We start from the raw sequence: 26674 nt of genomic DNA, 5'->3' as shown, positions 1-26674 counted from the left end.
AGGAGGTTATTGTGAATTTTAAAAATTTGGTAGAACTTTGAAAATTTAAGATTTTTCTTGTTTGTGTCTGTGTGCATGGTTTTAAATTTGCAGCACAAACTCGACTATTGGAACTGCATGATGAAATAGAAAAGGCAGAACAACAAATTTTAAGAGCTACTGAAGAATTTAAACAACTGGAAGAAGCTATACAGCTTAAAAAAGTATGTAAAAGCAAAGCAATGCTAAGAGGAAATGTAAAAAGTGAACTGTATTTTATACCTTCAAAACCCTGTAAAACAATTCTTAAATTAGTGCTGCCTAATTAATTGTGGAAAACAGATTTCAGAGTCAGATACGGTTGTAGCCTTTCCAGTTACATTTTTCTTCCAATCATGATGACATCCTATTAGCTTTTATAATGTAGAAATAAATCACTTATGATTTATGTAAAAAAATGTATGTGGTCTACTTTTACTATAAGAGCACCTATATTACCCAGGGAAGTTGCTTCTTGATATATCTCCTAATTTAATTAAGAACTCCTTACCTTTAAGATTCTGGGATCTAGATTAAGAGCCAGAAGTCATTTCTACTACACCATGACCATTATCAGGCAAGCAGCAGAAATGTAAATGATATAAAATATGATGTACAAAAATATGGAAGTGATACATTCAGAAAATACAAAATGTATCATGAAGAAGTAAGCAGTTCAAACTCATGGTGTAATTGCATAGGGAGAAAATTCAAAAAAGGAAGTATTTGACATTTTAGTTTTTAAGTGTGTAAAAGGTTTTAGTTATTTGCAACTTTTAAAAATCAATATTTCAAAATTTTGATGGTAATTGCATTCATTATTATAATAGGTAGGACAAGAATGTAAAGTCCAAATTGTTTCAAGTTTATTGGAAACTTACTGTATAGCAGTTGCTGACTGGGCCCTGAGTAAATGAGCAAAACAGATATGTGTCCCTTCCTCATGGATAGGAAATAGGTAAAAAGCACGTAAAAAAAGAAATGTATAGTTAAACAATATAAATGTTGTAGGAAAGAAATAGAAAATTAGAAGAGACAATAAAAAGGATATAATTTAAATTGTGGGACCCCACAAAGTCCTCTCTGAAGAGGTGATATTTAAGCTGAGACCCAAAGGATGAGAGAAAATCAGCAAGACAGTTAGGAGACAGGTATTTCAGGCAGAGGTGACAGTGTGTGCAAAGACCTTCAAACTAAAAGATTCCTCTAAGCATGTCAAACGTGTGGCTGGTGGGCCGCATGCCTCGTAAATGAGTTTGACAAGCTTGCTCTACAGCTTGAGGGAGTATAGTGGAAAATGAGGTTAAAGTCCATGCCAGGCTTCATAGGCCATTTTAAAGGGTTTGAATTTTGTTCTCATTGTAATGGGAAACCTTTGAAGGACTTTAGGTAGTAGAGTGGCTGATCCTATTTGTATTTTTATAAGAGCATTCTGGCTACTGCAAGAGTGAAGTGAGAGGTGGAAAGAATGGAGTTGTGTGCAGCTGTTAGGAGGCTATATATACAGGCAAAAGTTGATAATGGCTTGGACTAGGAAGGCGATGGTGAGCATGGAGAGAAAGCACTGATTCTAGGTAAAATTTGGCAGTAGAACTGATTGATAGGTCTTAAAGATGGATTGAAAGTGGGAGATGGCCCTGACCAGTGCAGCTCGGTGGTTGAAGTGTCCCTCCTCCCCACTATACTTGGAATGGTCTCCAGTTTGATTTCTGGTCAAGAGCACATACCTGGGTTGCAGGTTAAATCCCTGGCCCCAGTCAGGGTATGTGTGGGAGGCAACCAAGTGATGTGTCTCTCACATTGATGTTTCTCTCTCTCTCTCTCTCTCTCTCTCTCTCTCTCTCTCTCTCTCTCTCTCTCTCTCTCTCTCTCTCTCTCTCCCTCCCTCCACCCCTTTCCGCCCTCTCCCTATCCCCTGCCCTCTTCCACTTTTCTAAAAATCAATGGAAAAAATATCCTCCGATGAGGATTAAAAAGAAAAAAGAAAGTGGGAGATGAGGTGTAAGGAGCTAACAAGAATGATTTTAATAATTAAATAAGAATGTTTTGTAATAGTACTGGCTAAAGTTTTATATAGCAAATTGATAGATGTAAATAATGGACATAATTTTTAAACAAAATGTGCTTGGTAAAAGTTATTTTAAATGAGTATAAGTCTAAATTTTTCATGATACTATTAATTTGCTTATAACATGGGTAAGTACAATGTAAGTACTGTATAAAGTCAGCTACCATTAATATGGTTATTAATACTTTATAAGTTGCTTATACTAGAGTGACAACTTTATTTTTACCTACTTATTTTATTAAAGTTTATTAGTTTTCATAAACTTTAATAAAATAAGATTTTCTACATATACGGAGCATAAAAGTATAAGATATAAATGCCTAGATAACTCCTACATTTTACTGTTATTTAAAGAACGGATAGAGCATAGAATACCTTTAAATTGTAAAAGTTGTTTTCTTTAAATTTGTAAATCAGTGTTGCTGTCCTCTGTTAATTGTGTGTTGTGGTGTGGGGGATTAGGTTTCAGAAGCAGAGAAAGACCTTCTTTTCAAGCAGTTGAGTGGTAAGATACAACTTCTGAATGAACTACGTCAAGAAGCTCTGGATCTAGAAATGCAGTTGGAGAAGCAAAGGCAAGAAATGGCTAAAAAGCAGAAGGAGATCAAAGACCTTCATATAGCCATAGATAGCTTGGATTTCGAAGACCCAAAACATGTAAGTAAATGAAGAGATTTTGGCTTATTCTATGAGGACTAGAATAAAATTTTATCTACATATTATGTCTCATAATTTTTAGCCACAGAATCCTTTCTGAAATTCTTTTTTTAATTTGATGCACAAATTTGAGTAATATATATATATATATTTTTATGTGTATATATAATATGTGTTGTATATATACTTATGTGTATGTGTGTATATATATACACATACTTATATATAAAAATATGTATGTGTGTTTAAAACACAACAACCTAGGGTTTGAAGAAGGTAGCTTTCAGTAGAATGAGGATTGCATGGTATACTTATCTTTTTTAAGGGGTTGAATTTCATTATATTTCAAGTCAAGAGAAACCTGCTCCAAGGTGCTCTCTGAACTTCTTATCCTTTCTCTCTCTTTGCCTTATTTTTTTCTTTCTTAAGAGCTAGGTGGTGAGATAGAAGAACAGAAGTGGGTTTAGAGTCCTTTTTCTACCTCTTCTTTAAGTTTTTACGTATATATTCCACTAAAGCTATTTATTGTTTTGTTTTGTCCTTAAAAAGGAAACATTTCTCTAGAGTATGTATTCCTAAAATGTGGCCAGAGGTGGTCAGGTGGCTGGATGATGGAGTTAGGTTCTTGTCTCTTTCTGTCTCTACCGTGAGAAGTCTTACTATAGAACACAATAGAAGTGAAAATATTTTCTGCATATTTTAATGATATACTTTGAATAAAGGGTGCTTTTAAAAAACGTTAAGATCTCTGGATCAAGAGAAATCATAGAATTTAACATGGTAAGGACAATGCACTATAATTGCTTTAAGTATTTGACAAGTTTTTAATTATTCCTTTAAATATTTTTGTAAGATATCATAGATAAGGTCATTTCTAACAAAAGCCTAAGACTTAGTATTAAAATTGAAACCAAAAGTCTTGATTATTTTAAATAATTTTTGTATATGAAATACTAGAGGTTTTGAATAATATGTGTAATATGGTCAGTATTATATTACTTTATTACATTTATTTATTCAGACATCTTACCACCCCATGTGAGGCCCCTGAGGATTGGAACTGTATCCCCAGGGGCCAGCCCTATGTTTATGCATGCTTGCATCAAGGAAAGTAGGAAGGAATCTGCTTATAGGTAGTACCTCAGGCTCCTTTGTTGCCTCTTCAGTTCTGTGATCTATGAATCTACTTAGAACCTAGATTGTATGTTCACTTTCAGTAAATGACTATGATGTTCCTGGCAGACAGGGAGTCTAATGCTCACTGTATTTATGTAAAGAATTACATACTGGAAGGAGTTAAATGAGAAGTAGGAATGGCATCCAAGTTTTGAAGGTAGCCAAAATCAATTTGTGTTAGTGGGGATAAAACGTAGAAACCAGATTTAAGGTTCCTTTTTAGTATTGTTAAAACTACTATATGTTAGTTCTTAAGGTTTCAGCTTTAGTCTGAACACCAGTGTCTGGTGAGCAACTTTTTCTAATTAGCACAAAGTCGCCTTATTGGCTAGTGTTAGGCACCCCATTTTAGGCTACAAATATGAACATTTTAGCAAAAGGGATAGAATCCCTGCAGGAGTGGGATCCCTGCGTATTTTTTACAGATGTAGATAGGCTTTTATTCAATTAATTTTTATCTAATTAGATGAGGTATCTTTCTGAATAGCATATATAATTTAAAAGTAAAAGCTTGAGAGATTAGAAAACAGTATATGATTCTGAGATAAGATGGAAAGCAAATATATTAAGTGCCAACAATGTCTTACATAGTGCTGGTTTTTGCATATACTGGTGAGGAACTTTATCATAGCATTCCTATATCTGTTGACTTTTCTTTTTCCATTTGCAGAAGATGAGAATATGATTTAGAAAAATTAAATGATTTCCCACACTCACCCTTTTAGGAAGAGGTAGAGCCCATGCTTATTCTGTTACAATGACCCTCTTCCCACAAAGGAATTAAAGGTCTAAAGAGATTAATTATTTTTAACTGAGCCTAAGTCAGGTTTTCAACAAACATAAACATTCAACTAGGTTTCAAAAGAAAAAGACATTAAAAATCAAATCCTCTTTTGGTTTTAAAAAATGGTCATAGCTAGTAGCACATATATCACAAGAGCAAATAATAAAGGAGGATTTATATGGCTCTTCCCTATATGGCCATGCCCTGTGGAAGCAAACGGTAACTATTCTCTGTGGGGATTTAGCCTGAAGTAAGCTTTTGCAAAGAGTGTGCGTGATTGGCCCTTGGGAGCTTCCTGTGTTGTGGGACCAAAGGAGGCTGCTCGTGATTGGGCCAGCTGGGCTGCCACTCACTCTAGGCCCGGAATGTGGTTTGAAGAGCTGAGAAGTTACAGAGTCTTGGAGGCGTTTACAAAAATGTGGCTGTCAGAGAGGGAAGTGCACTTAAAATTTGAAGACATTAGAAAGCGTTCCGCCCACAGTTTCCTTGTTCTCAACGGCTCAGTTTTAACAGGACAAATTCTAAGTTAAGGTAGGAGCATTTTCTGTCTACAAAGGGCTTAAAAAGAGGTGGAGTCATGTGTAAGTTCCTGTTTTTACAATAATTCTTTTGTGAGCTTTTGCTTCCATGTGTAATGCAAATCAAGGGCATACTGAACCAATGTTTTGTCCTGCGTGTAAAAAGATTTCAGTTAACATTTTAATGGTAAATTTTAAAGATTTATTGATAGAGATATGAATGCAGGAGTTTTTTGTTTTTTATTCTGTCTTGAGCCATAAAAATCCTAAATTTACTTAGGATTTATGCTGTACCTGCAGTTACCTTTTCAGAAAGATTTTGGATGGGTATTTTGGGAATGTAGGGACAAAGAAGAGTTTTGAAAAGCCCATCAAGTTTTACCAGTAGTACATTTAAAACCTTCTGACCAAGCTGCCATTCATTTGTTCTTGTCTTTGGAGGCAACGAACTTCTAAATTTGAAAAATGTTCATTTATAATCAATTGAGTCTTGGAGTTTGTTGTTTAGACTGTAATATAGTTCTTTTTCTTGATAACTTGATTTATTGTTCTTTTCCTCTGATGGGGGAAGGAGGTTAGAGCCTGTGAGGTGTTAGTGAGAGGGCAAAGATCCTCTGGGGAATTATTTTGTTTCCATATGAACAGTCTCCAAATAACCTGGGCAAGTCATTTGATGAATCTGAGACGTAGATTTCTCATGTGTAAAAGGAAGAGTTTGACTGCTCCCTAGTTGTTAGTTTTCCCCCTCCCTGTCCCCCAGCACACCTGAGAAATACAATCCAATCTTTTCAGTTACCAGTAGCTCCCTAAATTGATTCCTGTCAGTGTGAGATGGTGTGTGGGTTTGAAAGCTCTGTTTTCCACCAGGTGGATATGTAGTTAGTAGAGGAGTTTACCTCCAGAGGGCTGGTCCTCCATCTTGAGAATCACTGGGTCTAAACAGTCTTTGAGGTCCCTCTGAGCTCCCAGTTTATGGAACCTAAAAACAAAATGTGTCGTGTAAGGAATTGAAAATAAACTTGAATTTCAAGTAAGTTTTCATTTCATGTCCCTATTCTGTAAAAAAATCTTTTTTAAAAGTACATATGTTGTACAGTGAGGGGGAGGTAAGGGCAGAGGGTGGGGTGGGAACCAGGTGGAGGGGAGCTATGGGGGGAAAAAAGAGGAACAATTGTAATAATCTGAACAATAAAGATTTATTAAATTTAAAAAAAAGTACATATGTTGGTTTCTTTTTTCATTAAAAAGTTATCACTTGTTTATTATAAAAATTATTTTAAATATACAAAACTCATAAAAAAAGAAAAAAGCCTCTTGTAATCTTTCCACCCAGATATAATCCTTGTTAACATTTGGAATATATTATTTTTCTAGATGTATATGTAATCAATTAACTGTTTGGAAACCTTTTTAAAGAGACATATTTTAATGCAGTTCAATGAACTCTGAGCATTACCTACTAGCTGTGCCCTTACCCTCTTTTATACACAATTTGCTCATCTCTAAAATGGAGGTGGTTCCAATATCAAGTCAAATGAAAACTCATGAAAAAAACAAAGGGCCTGACACACAACTTATGCAAATTGTTACATTTTATTTTTCCAGTTTTCCTTTAGAAATGTTAAGGATTATTATTTTTAAAAGAGTTTTTTATATTTGCTTGTTTTTCAATTCAGTGCCATATGAAGGCTCAGAAAAGGGGTAAAGAACAACAGCTTGACATTATGAACAAGCAGTACAAACAACTTGAAAGCCGTTTGGATGAGATACTTTCTAGAATTGCTAAAGAAACTGAAGAGATTAAGGACCTTGAACAACAGCTTACTGAAGGTGAGAATTTAGTTGATTTAAAGGTAAATTAGTTTCAGTATTAAAAACAAATGGCACCCAGACAAGCATTAATCTAGATATTAGCTGAATATGTTTCAGCTCTTAGTGCTAGTATTTGGTAGGGAAATATTGACACAGTACACAGTACATAATAAAAATTTAAAAAATTTATTTAATTTTGTGTTGATGTCCTAGTGAGTCAGGTCATTGCAGTCGGTAGGCAAGAAGTTAGCTACATGATCATGATAAACTCTGGCATGGGATTGTCTTCCTCAAGGCATAAAATCCTTTCAGGAGCAAAGAGCCCATTGCCATCAGAGCATTCAGTGTCTAGTTACAAAGAGAGTGTAGAAAGAATTTTAGGATCTACTTTTGCAATGCAGATTTAAATTGTGACATTGCCATTGTGGAAGGGGAGGATGAAAAGTTATGGTGGTGAGAGCCTTCGCTTGGCATAAGATCCCAGTCCCTGTTTTGCCATTATCAGCTGCGTGACCTGGGACATATTATTATTGTCTAGGTCATTAGCTGTTGGGAAGATTAAGTGAGATAATGTTCATAAAGTGCCTGGCACATACTAGGTACCTAATGTATGGTTGGGGATGATTTTTTTTTTTTTTGTCTTTAGGATTCATGTTTATATTCTCAGTCTTGGATTAGTCTTGTTTGTTGAGTGGCTTTTGTTTTGTGTTTCTAGCAGCAGTAACTCAGTTTTGTGTGCATCTTTAATTTTATTTGGAAATGATTACTTTAAACTTTTTACAGAAAGAATTAAGCATTTTATAAGCAATGTTCACTGAATATGCTATTTTTATTATATACCTGCTTAATACTCCTGTACTAGGGATAATACAGGGAAAACTATTATATCTTGAAAAAGAAAAATAAGGTAGTAGGAAATAATTGAAAGCTTATTAGACTTTCATTCTTAGCTGGTAACAAATAACTAAGGAGTCTAAATGTGGTATTATTTATATATCTTGAAAGCATTTTCTTATATACACTATTACCTTACCTTTTTTTTTTTTTTTTTTTTTTGTCTTAGGCCAGATAGCAGCAAATGAAGCCCTGAAGAAGGATTTAGAAGGTGTCATCAGTGGGTTGCAAGAATACTTGGAGACTGTCAAAGGCCAGGCAAGTCAGGCTCAGAATGAGTGCAGGAAGCTCCAGGATGAGAAAGAGACATTGCTGCGGAGACTGACCGAGGTTGAGCAGGAGAGGGACCAACTGGAAATAGTTGCCATAGATGCAGAAAATATGAGGAAGGTATGATTTGTTTTTTTCTTTCCTGTTTTCCCTTGCCTCAGAAATAGATGATGTCCAAATTAAGTAAGCTAAACAAGTTAGCAGCAGTGCAATTGTAAGTGGCAAAAAGTATTAGTGGCTATTTAGTCTTGTTTTTTCCCTTTAGTTGTGATACACTTGGAATTATTGTTTTCCTTTACTAAGAATGGAAGCTTATTTTAGCTGAGTTTCTGTTCCTGAAAGACATTATCAAATAACTCTAACTAATATGAAGTTGTGGCTATTATAAATGTGGTATTAAATGTTTATATTTTATTATTTGAGTCCTAAAATTAAGTACAACAATTTTTCTTATTTTTTTTGTCATTACTTCATAATTTTAACATTAATTTACAGATAAGACAGACACAGTATTATACCCTTTTACCTTATTTGTTGCCATTTATTAGGAGATTTCATGTTCTCTTTTTTAGTTGTTTGGCAAACTACCATGCATGAAAACCCAGGTTCCCAAACCTCATCCTCAGTAGGGCTGGCTCTGGAAATTTGAATATTTTAACATGAAAATTTTCAGGCCTATAAAAATACCAAATTTAGTATTTAACACCATGTACTCACAATTTAGCTTAAGAAATAAAACATTGCAGATGTAGTTGAAACTCTCTGTGTACCCCATTCCATAGCTAACAAAATCCTGAATATGATTATTTCCCTGCATCTCTCTTTCTTATTATATACTAGAGGCCGCATACACAAAATCTGTGCATGGGTAGGGTCCCTAGGCCTGGCCACTAATCAGGGCCGAATGGGGCCTTCTGGCTTCCAGCCAGGGCCTTCCTTCCCTGGCTGCTGGCTGGGTCCTTCCTTCGTTCCGTGCTGCCCTCTGGTGGTCAGCACACGTCATAGTGAGTGATAGAACTGGTCTCTTGGTTGAACTCCCAAGAGGACACTTCGCATATTAGCCTTTTACATCTATAGATGTATGCATTTGAAGCAATATGTAGTATTGTTTGACATCATCCATCCCTTCAGTACACATCTCTTCAAAATAAGGACTTTTGCCCTAACCAGTTAGGCTCAGTGGATAGAGTGTCGGCCTGCAGACTGAAGGGTCCCAGGTTCAATTCCGGTCAAGGGCATGTACCTTGGTTGCAGGCACATCCCCAGTAGGGGGTGTGCAGGAGGCAGCTGATCGATGTTTCTCTCTCATTGATGTTTTTAACGCTCTATCCCTCTCCCTTCCTCTCTGTAAAAAAATCAATAAAATATTTTTTCTAAAAACAGAACTTTTTTCCCCCTACATCACTATGATACCATTATTACACATAGGAAAATTAATAATAATTCCATAATGTCATCTAATATTTGAACCATATTCAAATTTTTCCAGTTGTGCCAAGAATATCTTTTAAAATAACTTGTGTGTATGGGTATGTGTGTCTAGGTGGTAGTCCTATAGAGTGTCCCACATTACGGGGATTTGTCTGATTGTTTCTTCATGGTGTGTTTAACATGTTTTCTGTTCTCTGTATAAAATAGTGTCTTCTTTTAACTTCATTTCCCCCTGGTTTACTGGAGAGGTTGAGCACCTTTCATTTGCTTATTTACCATTCAGTGTTCCTCTTCATTGAATTCCCTATTCATATGCTTTGCCCATTTTTCTCTTGGATTGTTTGTCTTTTTCTTAACAATTTGTAGGAATTCTTTATATATATAGATACTAATCCTTTGTTGATTATAGATGGAGTCTGCATTTTGAATAGGCAACCCAAATGATTCAGATGTGCTTTTTGGACCATCCATTGAGAAACTCTTCTATAGAAGTTCTCATCGTAGGATTCCCCTGTTTAATCCAAAATAATTTAATCTAATTCTTTAAGATTCCAAATAAGTAGATATAAGCTGTAATGTTTAATTAAAATACAGATGGGCTAAAATGACTCAGAATTGAGGTATGCTGATCAATATGTACTTGTATTATTGTTAGCTACTCATTTAAGTTACTCTGTTATCCTTAATATTTGAGAGTGCTCATACCATTTTGTTCTGATAAGTGAACATACTGTGGTTTAATATAAAGAGTATGGGCTTTGGAGTCAGAGATCTCAGCTCATATTGTGACTGTGTCTTTTTTTAGCTACACAACTTCATGCTATCTACTCAGGTGTTCATTCTCCTAACTGGAGATAGAAGAATGGGGGGAAACAACAACAATAATAATATCTTGTCATACACAGTAATTATGAAGATGAAATGAAATAATGAATGTGAAAACATTTATTCCAGTGTCTGATAGAAAATAAGTTTTAAATTTTATTGTCCTCTTTTTTTCTTTTCTTTTCTTTCTTTCTTTCTTTCTTTCTTTCTTTCTTTCTTTCTTTCTTTCTTCCTTTCCTTTCTTTCTTTCTTTCTTTCTTTCTTTCTTTCTTTCTTTCTTTCTTTCTTTCTTTCTTTCTTTCTTTCTTTCTTTCTTTCTTTCTTTCTTTCTTTCTTTCTTTCTTTCTTTCTTTCTTTCTTTCTTTCTTTTTTTTTTTACCTGTGCAGGCACATTTAAAATATTACACTTTGGGAAACATGTTGGTAGCGTACTGGTTTTTCTGATTACATTTAGTCAGATTATATTTCTGATTACATTTACTTTTCAGCCTGGCCCAGCCTGTGGCTTCATGATATTGCTAATGAACACTTTCTGTGCCAGGCTGGCCAGCATTTGGTTTACTGTGATCAAGTTACTTATAATGATTTGCAGATGCTTAAATAGCTCAGTGATGGTTTTATAGTTCAACATACCCCGAATCCTTCCAGGAACTTGCAGAGCTAGAAAGTGCCCTCCAAGAGCAGCATGAGGTGAATGCATCTTTGCAGCAGACCCAGGGAGATCTCAGTGCCTATGAGGCTGAGCTCGAGGCTCAGCTGAAAGTACGAGATGCTGAAGCCAATCAGCTCAAGGAAGACATGGAAAAACTAACAAGTCTCAGCCAGGTAAGTAAGAGCATAAAGCCGTCTAGAAACCAAGTAACCTGTGGCCTTAACATATCAGTCTTCCTTTAATGTAATGTAAAATTGAGTACTTAATATAATATATGTGGAGTGATGGGAAGAGCACATTTTTGGAGTCAGACATTCTGCGTTCAAATACTACCCCTATGTGAACAAGTATAAATCACTTCATTGTTCTGAGTCTCTGACAAATGCCTCTTCCTCAGTAAAATGGTTATGATGAGGATAAGGGAGATAATGGGCATGAAAGCACCTTAGCAGTTGGTATTCAATAAATTCTAGTCTTTCTCAAAACAGCTTTAAGAGACCTCTTTTAAGTTGATGTTACATTTTATTTTGCAACTTCGTATTTTGGTTGGATGAAATATCCACTCATTTAAATTATATTTGCAAATTGGACAAATAGTTATTTATCCATAAATACTTATTGATTAGCCATTGAGGGTCAGGTGCTGTGAATGTTGCAGAGAGCAGCACAGACATGGTCACTGTCCTTGTGAAACTGACAGTCCAGTAGTGAAAGAGGTGTGGGAGAAAGAAAGGGGTAGGGTTTTGAGGCTGGGAGAGGGGCGGTCAGGGAAGACTACTCTCCAGAAATGATGTTTCAGCCAAGCCATGCATAGGGAGTGGGATGAAAGTGGTAAGGGTAAAAAGGCTAAGTTTGTAGGCGTAGAGGCAAAGACAAAGAGCATAGTGCATTTAAAGTGCTGAAAGTATACTTCCAGTATCCCAGGAGCAAGGAGAGGAGTAGGGAAAGAGGGTGAGAGATAAAGGCAGTGAGGCTGACAGAGGCCAGTTATAGTATAGTATATTCTTTATCTGATTAAAAATACAGATTTATGTAGCACTTAGCCAAATGGGCTGCATCTTCCTCCAGGTTCAGGGTCACCCTGACCTTCACTGCCTGCCTGCTAAAAATCTGGGTCAGGATTCTGCTTTGGTTTTCCAATAACCTTGTGCTTGATCAGAGCAATTATCATGTGTCTGGTGATCATTTGTTTACATTGTCCATTTCCCCCCTAGACTCAGAGCACAGTGTGCCTGTTTCTGTTTTCTCAGAAACAGACTGGAACATGAGGGAGAGTTAATATGTTCTTATTCGATGAAAGTGAAATAAAATAAGATAGTTTGAATCTCAGGAATTTATGTGAAATAGCATTTGGCTGATTAGAAAAGGAAGTAAAAATAGGTCTTTTTATATTAATTATTTTGTATTCCTTTATCTATCAGATATCAAATGACCACTTGCCAATTGTCAGGATTATATTTTTTAAGATTATCAAGTTTTATAAAACTACAGTTGCTAACAGCATTGGGGGGGAAACTACAGTGCTATGATCAAAGTGCAGAAAATAGAAGATTGGGGGAAAACAATTAAAATAACCAAGTCTTGACAAAAATATAAACACCCTGGCCTTTTCACAAATTCACTTGGTATTGAAGGGTGCACTCCCTTCCTTGGCATTAGGACTGCTAGGATTGATCTTCAAAGCACACAGTGATGGTAGATAGCATAATGGATCTCTCTTTGTTCTATAGGTCTTGATTGGTACATTTGGTTATGTGAAATCACTTGTGAAGCTTGTTGAGTACAGATCCCTGGGCCCCACACTAGATATTCTGGTCCATCAAGTCTGAGATGAGTCCAGGCTTATGCTTTTTTTTTTTTCTTAGAGAGAGAAAAACATCAATTTGTTCCATTTATTTATACATTCAACCTTGTGTTGAGAGGACTCTCTAACCAACTGAGCTACCTGGCCAGGGCAAGGCTTATGCATTTTTAACAGGCACACCAAGTGATTTTGATGTAGGTGTTTGAAGACCACAGTTTGAGAAGAATTGGTCTAAGGGGAAGTATAGCTGTAATTGTTGGATCACTCACAGAGCTTTTGAAAGGAGGTGGTGGGCCCCCTACTCCCATGGAGATTCTGATTTGGTGTATCTGGGCTGAGCTGATTTTGATGCTTACTCTCCTTTAAGTATCAATATTTAAGGAGGCATGTGAAAAAAATTACCTTGGATCTTTAAATTTGGAAGTACATACTTAAAATTGAGTTGTTATAAAACCATAGCTAGCAAGGGACTGCATATATATGTAAATTTCTTTTTGCCTTTTTAGATCATAAATTATTGCTATTTTGTGTTTTCATATCATTGCTTCTTATGAAAATAGTTAGAACAATTAGCCCTTCATGCAGAACTTGAGAAGGAAAAGCAAGCCCTCAAGGATGCCCTCGGAAAAGCCCAGTTCTCAGAAGAAAAGGACCAAGAAAACAGTGAGCTCCGCAAGCAACTTAAACAGCTGCAGGTAGAGACTTGTTGGTTTAGGATATATTCTTACATGGGGCACTGAAAATGTTGACATCGTTAGTCAGCAACTTGCCAATCTGCTCTAACATGTAGTAAGCAACTTGAATTATCTATCTATCTATCTATCTATCTATCTATCTATCTATCTATCTATATAAAAGCCCAGCAACCAAATGGCGGAATGACCAGAACAACCTGTCGAACAGTTGCTATGATGAGCACTGGCCACCGGGGGCCAGACGCTCAACACAGGAGTTGCCCCTGGTGGTTAATGCGCTCCCACAGTGAGAGCACTGCTTGGCTGACCAGGATGAGTGGCGCTCGACCAGCAGGCTGATCCCTGCAAGCCACGTCCCCAACCAGTGCACGAATCTGTGCACCGGGCCTCTAGTTAGAAAAAAAGAAATTCTAAGTGGGACAGTATGAAAGAGAGTCTCTATTCCCTTGGGAGCCCATTGTTTTAAAATTATTAATGTGCATATCCTTAGTGTTGTTATGATGGTGCAAAGAGATGGAGGCAATGTCAGTAGTAAAGAGAATATTGTGTAAACTCATGGGCAAAAGCAATATCTCAAAAACTCGTGGGCGAAAGCAGTATCTCGCATTTCTCCTAGAAGCACATTTGTCATCAGACTGAACTAAAGTTATCAGATTGGTTCCCTCTTTTTCCACTGAAATATCTATCCATGAATTTAACTAGAGTGGGCTGCAGTAGAACTTCTTAACTATAAACAGTTTTTACAATCCCTGTCTCAGAAAGAATGCTATTAAAAATGCATCCTTTTCATATTGGTGGAAGTTTTCTTTGGCCAAATATTTTTATAGCTGTTGTCACAATAATGTGACCAACTGCAGGAGAAACAGGTGGACAGGATTTTCCAGATGATTAAATTCTCGCAAAGAGGATAAATGTCTGAACAAAGTACCTGGGTCAGTACTCAGTTTTCAAATCCGTGAGGTCAGGGGCTGCTTGGCTGATGGGAGTGGCAGCTGTTACCCTTGGCTGTTACCCCAGAAGTGAAGGGGCAGAGTTGCTCTGGTTTGGGAAAAGCTTCAAAAAAGTCATGCAGGGAGGTTTGTGACGAATAAAACTAAATTTGTCCAAATTCTCTCTTTCTCCAGTGCCTTGAATATTTTTTCCCCAAAGTTTAAGGAAATTTAAAAACCTAGAATTTAATTTTTACTCCTATCAGTTCAACTCCTGAAACAAATAGCATAAAAGATGTACATGTTTTCCATTTCTGTGTGTGTATGTGTTGGGTGTTCATCAGATTATTTTTTTATTTTTATTGTGGAAAATTTCAAATAATCACAAAAAAGAGAACCGTCTTATGACCTTTTATTGACCCAGCTTTAACAATTCTCAACATTCTGCCATTCTGTTTCAGTTAGTCCGCTTTATTTATTTATTTATTTATTTATTTATTTTTTTGCTGGAATTTTTAAGGAAAAAATCATGCATCTTCATTGCACTCATAAATACTTCAGTATACATCTATTAAAGTAAAGGACTAAAGTCTATTCTTCAGGGGCCTTCTCCAAAGTAGAAACTGAAGTCAGCTTTCCAGGATGCTGGCCCATGCTGTGAGACTATCGTAGAACTCATTTCTCTGGTTATTTAACTTACTAACCTGCTACAGAGTTCAAGTTAAACTCTCCACACCTGTCTTTGTCAGAAATCATTTAGTTGCAGTGAATTGAAACCTACCAACACTACACCAAGAAAAGAGACGACTTGCCAAGAGCCAGAGCTCCAACAATCTTTCAGAGGCTTCACGGCCCTCTTATTTGTCTCTATCTTTTTGGGCATTGCATGTAGTCCAACATGGATTTCAGCCTTGAGCTGGCATAACTTTGTAGGTCCAGCTTTTATGCAGACTTGCTGTACTGGATATTGGTTCAGTATCTGGAAAGAATGAGAACTTGTTTTCAGTGGATTGGCTGACCTTGGGACAGATCACCTGTAGCCAGGATTAGACAATAGTATAAATATAGCCACCTCAGGGCATTGGTCAGGGACAATTTACAGATAAGATGACTCTAGGTAGGACAGGCACTTAAGTTCATTGTAATTCTAAATTCTCTATATTTTAGTTCACAGTGTTACACTGAGTTTGAAGTAAATTAATCACTCAGGAGGTAGGGGAATACAGTTAATAGTTTTTCATATTGTAGATTTTGCTGTTTGCATCCCCAAGTATTATGTTACATATGGAGGTTTATTTAGATTCAAGTTAGTTTTTGGCAAGAAGACATTCGTAAGTAGTGTTCATAAGAACTTCTTTTGAATCACATCAAGAGACATCATAGGCGAAACCAGTTTGGCTCAGTGGATAGAGCGTTGGTCTACGGACTGAAAGGTCCCAGGTTCGATTCCGGTCAAGGGCATGTACATTGGTTGCAGGCACATCCCCGGTGGGGGGTGTGCAGGAGGCAGCTGGTCGATGTTTCTCTCTCATCGATGTTTCTAGCTCTCTATCCCTTTCTCTTTCTCTCTGTGGAAAATCAATAAAATATATTTTTAAAAAAAGAGAGAGAGACATCATAAGTGCCTGGCTGTGTCTTTTGTGACTTTAGATTGATCAGTAGATTAGATATTGTTAGTTTGAGTGGAAAGGGTTAAAAGAATTAGTAAAAGGTGTTGAATAAAATTAACATATGGTAAGTTATACAGGTTCTATATGTTTATGTGGGTATATTTTTAATTTTGTTTTGCTAACTTACCTCCTCATTTTACCTTCCTTCACAGGATGACAATAATCTATTGAAACAGCAACTTAAAGATTTCCAGAATCACCTTAACCATGTGGTTGATGGTTTGATTCATCCAGAAGAAGTGGCAGCTCGTGTGGATGAACTACGGAGAAAACTGAAATCAGGAGCTGGGGAAATGAGGTAATGGAAAATCAAGACCTCCAAGTATATGGTGGGCCGAGTTGTGAGGTTAGTGATGAACTCACCTTTCCCAGTACAATAAAATGGCTGAGTTCTTTTGTAAGCTTTTCTTTATCATATTTCCATAGTTGAGACAAAAGATTGCTTAATTCAAATTGCCTGTCACTGATTTTTTTTACATTTTAAATATTTTATACTTTTTGGTATTATTTCATTTTAAAAACATAAAGGTTTTAAGAGTCATTCCAGAAAGTTCATTGCATATGGTTAGGAAGTAGAGACACTGTGTTCTCCTATTTTAAATAGAGAACAAAATATCAGATGAAACTAAGGCTAATTTAAACATATGAAATGGACATTTATTCTTTGAGAAAACGTTGTTAGCCGATGTTTCTAGAGCCGTGGTCAGCAAACTGCGGCTCGCGAGCCACATGCGGCTCTTTGGCCCCTTGAGTGTGGCTCTTCCACAAAATACCATGGCCCGGGCGAGTCTATTTTGAAGAAGTGGAATTAGAAGAAGTTTAAGTTTAAAAAATTAGGCTCTCAAAAGAAATTTCAATCGTACTGTTGATATTTGGCTCTGTTGACTAATGAGTTTGCCGACCACTGTTCTAGAGTAACTAAGAGTCATTTGATAAAACAATGTTTTTCACTTAGGAGATGCTCAGTAAATTGTTATGGATTGACACCAGTCCCATTCCACACTCTTTTTATTCCTGCACTAATATTATCAGTATGTTTGTACCTGGCATCTAGCATCAAAAAAAAAAAAAAAAAATGTCACATTTATACCATCTTTTTTTCCCCTTACCAGAATCCATAGTCCTTCAGATGTCTTAGGGAAAAGTCTTGCTGATTTGCAGAAACAATTCAATGAAATTCTTGCATGCTCCCAGTGGGAAAGAGAGGAAGCACAAGTAAGAGAGAGAAAACTCCAAGAAGAAATGGCTCTGCAACAAGAGAAACTGGCAAATGGACAAGAAGAGTTCAGGCAGGCCTGTGAGAGAGCCCTTGAAGCAAGAGTAAGAAAAGGGCAAGAGGCAGCTGGAGGGAAGTGTTTGGCAAATATTCGAAATTTTCAGGAAATTACAATGCTCCCTTTCTCGTGTAAATAAAGTATAAAAGTTATTTCACTCATAACAAGTCAAGCTGGGTGTGACTAAAATTCAACCTGAATATGGCTACTGATGTTAAAATCAGACTTCTTTGTGAAACTGTGTTTTCCTTGTCCTAGAAGCCAGGGAGATGTTTCTTAACATGCAGGCAAATAATGCCACATTGCTGGAGTAGATATGGTGCCAGAATGGGATTTTTCTTGATGTAATTATTTTAATGAGACAAGCATTAAAATGGATGATAGAGAATATTCAAGAGAAAACCATCCCCAGTAACTCTGAGTACAAAATTTTGTTACATTTTTTAGTAAAATGAAATATAATTCCTTCAAAAGCTTTTATTTTGAGTAAAACATATTTTTGCTTAAAAATCATCTTTGAAACTCCCATTTCCTCACAGATTAATTTGGATAAGAGGCAACATGAAGCAAGGATCCAGCAGTTGGAGAATGAAATTCACTATTTGCAAGAAAACCTAAAAAATATGGAGGAAATCCAAGGCCTTACAGATCTCCAACTTCAGGAAGCTGATGAAGAGAAGGAGAGAATTCTGGCCCAACTCCAAGAGTTAGAGAAAAAGGTGGGGAAGACTAGGAATGTGAGACACATGAGTTCCTGCTGCTTCATCCTGCCCCCAGCAATCAGGCCAGCTGAGAAAGGGGTGTGATCCACAGTAGCCTCTGGCTGCATTGCTGCCCCCCCACCCCCACCCCCGGCCCGTGAAATTTACCGTAGAGAAACCTGGATGTATGTCATCCAATCAAGGGACTGAGACAATAGTGCCATTATAGATACAAAGAAAGAATTAGAATGCTATGGAGTGACTTTATAGTTGGTTAGGTGGTAGTTAAATGCTATTGTGATGACTTTGCCTCTTTCAAAACCTCTTGCCCAATTGGACACATCTGTGGGAAATTACTTCTAAACTCCTCATCTTTCTAACACTCTGGCCTCTCTCTGAACTTCTCAATCCTACATAACCATCTTCTCCCATTATCAGATCCTATACCTTGTTCAAATTGTGCCCACCACCTTTGAAATCACAAATTGAAGCATCACTTTGATCATCACCTCTTATCTTACCAGCACCCCCATTCTGACATTTTTCTTTCTTTCTTTTTTTTTTTTAACATATTTTATTGATTTTTACAGAGAGGAAGGGAGAGGGATAAAGAATTAGAAACATCGATGAGAGAGAAACATCGATCAGCTGCCTCCTGCACACCTCCTACTGGGGATGTGCCTGCAACCAAGGTACGTGCCCTTGACCAGAATCGAACCTGGGACCCTTCAGTCCGCAGACTGACGCTCTATCCACTGAGCCAAACCGGTTTCGGCGGATTCTGACATTTTTCAACATTATTGAGAATTTCACTGCATTAGCCCCGCCGTTTCTGTTTGTTAAGCCTTCCTATCTTTATTTTCCTCCTTGTTCAACTTAGATTCCATAGTCTACCACTGTAGCCATTTTTGCAAATATCCTCAAATCCCTTGCCCTTTTCTCCTGTCTGTCTTCTCTGACAAAACTGTAGCTATTTGCTTTCTTTGGGCTTGCAGACATGCTAAGTATTCCTGGAGGATAAGTTGCCTTTCCAGGCATAGTGGTATCACTATAAACTCTTGGTTAACGTACCTTAACTGGGAAACTTTACCCTTTTCTCCAGTAAGCTTATTCTCCTATGCTCTATTGTTTTCATGTCTTCTCACTCCTCACACCTATCGTCTACCTTCTCCCAGCCTCAGTGAATGACTTGCCTCATACTGAGAGCCCATCAGTCCCCAAGTCTTACTGAGCCTGCCTCCAAAATATAATATATCTGGAATATATGAACTATGTTCTTCTCCAGTGCCACCACCTTCATTCAGCCATCCTCTGTCTTCTGGACAACTGCTGTGACCACCTGACATGTCTCCCACTTTGGCTCATGACCCTGCTCCACAGAGCAGCCAACATGTTCTTTCAGAAATGTGAATTGGCTCTTGTCAGTTCCACCCATGTCTCCGCCATCTCTAGTAGCTTCTGTTGTTCTTATTATAAAGACCAAAATTCTTAAGCTTATGAGGCCCTGCATGATTACCTCTGTTTAGTTCACTCCTTTTCTCAGTATGCTCTTTCCTTCGGCTCATCAAAAATGCCAAGTTCTGTCTTCCCTCCTGGCCTTCTTCGCACCTGCCATTCCCTCTCCTGGACCATGTTCTTTACTATTCTTCTTCCTACTGCTGCCTTCCCACCAATCTAGGTCTCCCTGCTTTTCTCTCAGACAGTGCTCTGTTCTGATAGCACTAATCACTTTTAGTTATTTGTCTCTGTAGGTATTTAATAACTCTCCTAAGCTCCTTGAGGGCAACAGCCAAATCTGTTTTCTTTGCCACCATATGCCTACGGCCTGACTCAGTGATTCAAAGCAGGTAGTCCATCACTTGGTGATAGTGCCAAGAAATGTTTTTCCAATCAGTGAATGAATTTATAATCACTAAGATTCTTGACTAAGAAGACTGATTTCATTCTAAGTTTATCTTACAGTTTTGAGATGATTTTATTTATTCATTCACTTAGTGAGTATTTAGGAACAACTACTATGTACCAGGTATTGTTCTAGGCATGGGGTATGTAGCAGTGAATAGTGTCCCTGCCCTAATATTAATTACATATTAACTCTTGTTAACAAATGATTCATGTTTAATATTTCTTTTATTTTAGAAGAAACTTGAAGATGCCAAATCTCAGGAGCAGTTTCTTGGTCTAGATAAAGAATTAAAGAAACTAAAAAAAGCAGTGGCTGCCTCTGATAAGCTAGCCACAGCTGAGCTCACCATTGCTAAAGACCAGCTTAAGTCCCTTCATGGAACTGTTATGAAAATTAACCAGGAGCGAGCAGAGGTGAGTTCACGTGTACAGAACAAGTTTCCACCAGTGCTGCTGCTGTCAAAAAACATAACTTGTATTACTGATCTTCTTACAGACTTTGGCTATTTATTAAACCACTATAAAGTTGTATGTTTCCTTTCAGACCTGAAGATTGCATTTCTCCTCTCACAGCCCTGCCATGGGTCTTGCACTCTATTGAATCCTGAAAGGAACCATCAAATGAAACATACCATCCCTACCTCAAAGTGTAGGGGTCTGCTTAGGGAGATAGCTGTCTTTGCAGACCCAAGTAAAGGTCTTAAAGGCTCACCATGTAATCCTCCTGAATCTCAGACTTTTCATCCTGTTCAGTCAGATGATTAATATGTTACCTCATAGGGCTGTGATTACTCCTGACTGAGATAATGTCTGATACAGTCTTTATAGAATGCAAATGCTAATGAGATTAAGACAGTAGATCATAGGAGAGAATCTAATGATGAGAGTCCATAGAGACACCAGACATGGAAGACTGTAGAACAGTGAAGGAAAAATTGAGCCCTGCTCACTTCTGATGCAGCACCCTACTCCACCCATAGAGGGGTGGAACAGCCTGCCAGGTGATGGGAACAGCAGGGGACAAGGTGGGACTTGGCATCACATGTACATGGGATAGCCAGGCAGGCAATCTGATGAAATCAGAGGAATCAAACTAGGAGGAAGAAGAAAAGAAAACAACCTATGAGAGCTGTGGTGCCTTACTCATACCTCTGTCCCAATAGGAGTTGCAGGAAACAGAGAGGTTCAGCAGAAAGGCCATGCAAGCAGCCAGGGATCTGACTCGAGCAGAAGCAGAGATTGAACTCCTACAGAATCTTCTCAGGGGTAAAGAGGAACAGGTCAGTTCTGGTACCTTGAGACTTCCTCCTGATTGGGTCCTTGTCAGTTCCTAAAAGATTGATCACTGGAGGGGACATCACAAATGATTTTGAATTGCAGTCACTAGTCAGTCAGTGCTTTATTTTCTGTGTGCCAAGGACAGTATAGTTTAACTATAAGGAGTGAGGCAGTTTCCTCATTAGTAAAGTGTACTAAGTAAAAATTCTAGAATTACAGTCAGTGGCAAGAATAAGTGCAATATGTGAAAGAATATTCATTGGGAACTTTGTGTGTCTGATTTCTCAATAGTTTCGTATTGAGATGGAGAAAGCAGATGTAGATACCACAGGAGCAGACTCACAGGTACTGGAAATGGAGAAGCTGAATGAGACCATGGAGAGGCAAAGGACAGAGATCGCAAGGCTGCGGAACTTACTAGACCTCACTGGGGCCGGTAAAGTATTGGCCTTTGTGGTAGTGGTACTGTAGTTCTAAAATTAAAACTTTTTTTTGTTTTGTTTTTGACCTTTAGAAAATTTATTTAACTGTTACACATCAGTTCTATGCTTGATTTACCAGCTGTGATAATTAGCTTAATAAATAAAAGCAGAGAATTAAAAAATTTTTTATGTAAGTATAGTATTGTATTAAAGGATTTGATCACAAATAGATAGGAGATTATTTTTGTATTTTCAAAATAAATGATGTTTACAAATCTGTTTATTTTCTTTCTCTAGCTTACTTTATAAGTGAACAACAGAAGGCTATGTTTGTGCTCTTTAAATGTTAGCTAGGCAGGCTGAAAGTCAGCTTTGAGGAATTGATAAAAGTCATTGACTCTCATCAAATCACTTGTATTTGAGAGAGGAAGGAAGTAGATGGTTTCATAGCCAACTTTATATAATGGCTTTCCTTTACAGATAAAGGAAACTTTGAAAACATTTTGGAAGAAATTGCTGACCTTCGACGTGAAGTTTCTTGTCAGAATGATTACATCAGCAGCATGGCAGATCCTTTCAAAAGACGAGGCTATTGGTACTTTATGCCGCCACCATCATCATCAAAAGTAGGAAGTCTGTGGTGCTGGGAGTATATACTGAATTTTCTTGAAGAAAGTGTGACAGTGTTCTTTTCCCCAAATTTGTGAACAGGGTTCAAGAACACATATCTAGGCTAAGCCATGCATTGAGGTTCTTAAGTGTTTTCCATATTTGAGATGAAAGTAGGGCCTTCCCAAGGAATGTGGCAGTTACCCATTCATGCTTATGTGGTATAGTGTGGGGTCCCTGATTGGGAATCCTATAAGGGGATAAGATGACTTGAGCCCAGAGGGCCTGTTAAAACGTGGGTATAGAATTGTGCAGATACTCAGAAAAATAGGCATCTGGATTTCATTTCATTTTAACTAACATTCATTCAGTGGTTACTGAAATCTAGTGCTAGGCAATGGTGGGGGACCATGATGAATGATATAGCCTCTGCTCTCAAAGAGCTCATGTGCTGGCAGGGAAGGCAGGCACACCAATGTAATTACAAAGCAGTGACATGCATGTGACAGCAGACTTGACCTGTGTACTCTGGTTGCAGAGAGGTGTGAAGGATTCACTTTGTGGGGAGTTCAGGAAGGAAGGCTTCACAGGCAGGGTGGTGAAGTCAACACTTAGCAACCATTAAGGAACTGGCTTTTAGGAAGGAGGGAACACCTTTTGTGGAAGTAACCTGTGGGGCTGGAGGGTTGGATGGGAACAATGAAAGGTGAAGCTGGCAAAGTAGATTGGGGTCATGCTTTTTAAAAAGGGCTTAAAAAATCCCTTGCACTTAATTATGTAGGCCTTGGGAAACTGTGCATTGTGATGGTGGTAATACGATCAGAGCTATAGTTTAGGACAAATAATTGGGCTGAGTATGGAGGCTAGACTTGTAGTGGCTGAACTCTGTGTGAAGCTGTTTGAACACATTCAGTTGAAGGATAGAGACCAGAGCTAGAGCAGTGGGACTAGATCAGAAGAGATGGCATTGAATGATGTTCAGGAGACAAAATGGTCAGGGCTTGAGACCTGAATGTGGTGTGGAGAGTGAGGAGAGGACTGTAAGGAGCACTCCTCGAAAGCAGAGGGGCTGAGTAACATCTTGCCAGATTTAGCTGACAAGCATCAGTCAGAGAAGCAGTGTGACATGCTAGGATCCTAGGGCTGTGTAGACTTAATCAGCACCCCAAAGAGCAGATTCTGAGATTCTTCACTCAGAAAACTAAAGGAAGCCAACATCCTTGGCACAACCAGGGCTGGTGGTGGAAGCAGTGTGGGTGAGGATTTGGAGGATAGACCTATGACTGGATAGACCGTCTCCTTAGAGAAAGAGCAGCACTTTAAAGCCATGCCAAGCTCCCAGGGCAGCAGGAGGCTAATATCCCCAGATTCCCTTGAAAGTTGACTGGTGTATTTTGCTTCAGTTGCTGGGCAATCAAGGACAAGGCAAAAGAAGAGAAACCACTAGGAAAGATAAGTCCTGGAATAGTGAGGCAGACACCCAGGCATTTTACCTGATCATGTAATCACATCTCTCTTCTATTTGTGAAAAGTGAGAATTGTGATTTATGAAAAAATAGTTTTGTTGCTACATCTCAGTTTTGCTCTAGATTTTATTTCTCCAAATCAACCTTTTCATTTGTAGCTAGAGGCCTGGTGCACAAATTCGTGCATGAGTGGCAGGGTGGAAGGGACCGCTTGGGGGTGGGGCCAGCTGGAGGGAGGGGCTGCGGGTGGTTGGACGGACGACCCTGCCCCCTGGTCAGACTCCTGGTCAAACTCCCAGTCGAGGGGACAATTTGCGTATTAGCCTTTTATTATATAGGATAGATCGTGTGCTCTACTGTCATTTGTTTTAGGTTTCCAGCCACAGTTCCCAGGCCACCAAGGACTCTGGTGTTGGCCTAAAGTACGCAGCCTCAACTCCTATTAGAAAACCGCATCCTGGGCAGTCAGATGGGAAGGAAGGCAGTGGACCTCCACCTGCCTCAGGATACTGGGTTTATTCTCCCATCAGGAGTGGGTTACATAAATCGTTTTCAAATAGAGGTAAGTTAGGTCACACAAGGTAGATGTATTTCTCTTGCCTGTTTAATAACTTTTTATTGGTTCCCTGAAATCCATAAGACACAATCCAAACTCCTTAGCTTGCTCTGCAAGGGCCTTTGTGACTTGGTCGTGGCCAGTGACCTCTTGTCCTTTTATCTCACCTCCTATCACTCTCCCACACATCAGCCATATCCAGCTGCCTAAGATTCAGCATGCTATGTTCTCAGACCTCCATGTTTAAGCCCTCTGTTTGGAATGTCCTTTTTCTTCCTTCCTCTCCCACACCTATTTGTACTTATCCAGGTCCTCAAACACCACTCCTTTTATGGAGCCTTCCTCTACCCTGTCTCACCCAGGCAGACTGAGCCACTTCTTTGCCTGTGCTCCTGGAGTGTGGCAGCTTACATCCTCGAATCATGGCATTAATATGCTTGACTAAAATAAAGTGTTAGAAGTCTATTTTCTATAGCTTTGTGGGAATGAGTCAGACCTGGAGTAAATCTTGGGTCTCTCACTAAGTAGCTGTATGACCATAGGCAAATTATTTAGCTACTCTGAAACTGTAAATCTTTAAAGTGGAAGTACCACCTTCTGAGAATTTGTTCATTCAGGACCTGTTTATTGAGTGCCTGCTGTGTGCTAGGTTCTCTGTCATCAGTGATAAACATATTTCCTGCTGGTAGGGTTGGTAAGTAAGTAAATCAACACCTTAGAGAGTGCTGTGCATTGTGATGGTGGTAAATGCTGAGAGCTGAGGGATTTCATAGCATATCTCCTTTTACATTGAGCGAAGCAGGCACCCAAATGGTTGCTGAATAAATGAATGAATGAAGACAAGGGGAAAAAAACAAAACCAACACAAACCAATAGATAGGCATAAGAAAAACTCAGGTATCAGCCATTGAAAATAATTTGAATCCCTGTTTTCATCTGCTTTTCAAAATTGCTTTTACCTTTTTTTTATAGAATTTTATTCTAAGATTTCTGGTATCTGGCCTAAATGCTGCTGTTTTCTGCTAAATTTGTTTACCTAGTAAGCCATGGGGGTAAAACACTTTTCTTTTTTTAATTTAAATTCTTTATTGTTTAAAGTATTACATAAGTCTCCTTTTCCCCCCATTGACCTCTCCCTGGCCACCCGCCCCCCCCCCCGTCAGCACATGCCCTTCACCCTCTCCCACTCCCACCCCCCACCTCCATCTGTGTCCATTGGTTTTGCTCATATGCATGCATACAAGTCCTTTGGTTGATCTCTTACCCCCTCACCTCTTCTGTTTATTTCTTTCAAGATGCAGACAGTAGAGGAGACAGCCCAGAAGAGAGCGAGCTGGATGACCAGGAGGACCACCCATTTGTGCCTCCTCCTGGATACATGATATACACTGTGTTTCCTGATGGCTCTCCTGTGCCCCAAGGCATGGCCCTGTATGCACCACCTCCTCCCTTGCCCAACAATAGCCAACCTCTCACGCCTGGCACTGTTGTTTATGGCCCACCTCCTTCTGGGGTTCCCATCGTTTATGGACCTCCACCCCCCAACTTCTCCATCCCCCTCATCCCTGTGGGCGTGCTGCATTGCAACGTCCCGGAACACCGTAACTTAGTAAGTGCAAAGATATAAGACCCCCTATTCATACTGCTTCCATGGGAGACTGAATAAGGTTACTTAATAAATTGGCCTACTTATGAATGGATTATATCCCCAAAGTATGTTTGTAAGGCTGTTTAGAACTGAGCAACCATTTTCTTATTAAAATACTGGACAGGATTTAGGGTACCAGATCAGTCTACAAACCAGGTTTATAGAACAAAATAGTACAGAAAATAATCATTTTTAGAAAGCTTATATGTTTTTCTACTGATGAATACTATATTAATGTGTATGTGTAAGTATATTTATATATGAGTGCCTGTACTTATACACATACATGTGTTTATATGTGTGTATATCCATACACATGTGGATGAGTAGCACACAGCAAACTACTTTTGATGGGGATTATTTCTGGGTGGTGAGGTTTATTGATTATTATTTCTTTTCATAGTTTTTTTTTTTTGTACACAGAATTTTGTATCTGTTTGTCCCCTTTAATATTGCAAGCATTTCCCCACGGTTTTACAAATGCTTCTAAATAGTATGACTGCACAACATTTATTTGTGTATTTATTTGTGGTTTGCTTTACTATGTGTAAATTTTTACTATATCTCATGTTCTTTTCTTAGTTTAGATTCCAAGCAATGATTATTTCCTAA

General features: G+C 38.2%; 1 protein-coding gene across 3 annotated transcripts in view; it reads left to right on the top strand.

Moving 5' to 3' along the window:
• The window catches only part of CNTRL (centriolin), an 83376-nt gene that overhangs the window by 30263 nt on the left and 26439 nt on the right, over positions 1 to 26674 (top strand). For all 3 annotated transcript variants that reach the window (XM_054727016.1, XM_054727017.1, XM_008152130.3), the window contains exons 10-24: positions 94 to 203; positions 2549 to 2743; positions 6898 to 7051; positions 8097 to 8317; positions 11102 to 11278; positions 13470 to 13604; positions 16356 to 16501; positions 17316 to 17523; positions 18017 to 18196; positions 20318 to 20497; positions 21247 to 21363; positions 21653 to 21797; positions 22264 to 22409; positions 24231 to 24420; positions 25710 to 26023. In XM_054727016.1, coding sequence (XP_054582991.1) covers positions 94 to 203; positions 2549 to 2743; positions 6898 to 7051; positions 8097 to 8317; positions 11102 to 11278; positions 13470 to 13604; positions 16356 to 16501; positions 17316 to 17523; positions 18017 to 18196; positions 20318 to 20497; positions 21247 to 21363; positions 21653 to 21797; positions 22264 to 22409; positions 24231 to 24420; positions 25710 to 26023 — 2618 coding nt within the window. The remainder of the gene's footprint in view (positions 1 to 93; positions 204 to 2548; positions 2744 to 6897; positions 7052 to 8096; positions 8318 to 11101; positions 11279 to 13469; positions 13605 to 16355; positions 16502 to 17315; positions 17524 to 18016; positions 18197 to 20317; positions 20498 to 21246; positions 21364 to 21652; positions 21798 to 22263; positions 22410 to 24230; positions 24421 to 25709; positions 26024 to 26674) is intronic.

The sequence above is a fragment of the Eptesicus fuscus genome, chromosome 15 (assembly GCF_027574615.1).
Source record: "Eptesicus fuscus isolate TK198812 chromosome 15, DD_ASM_mEF_20220401, whole genome shotgun sequence".
NCBI classification, from domain to species: Eukaryota; Metazoa; Chordata; class Mammalia; order Chiroptera; family Vespertilionidae; genus Eptesicus; species Eptesicus fuscus.
This window is presented reverse-complemented; position numbering and strand designations above follow the sequence as displayed.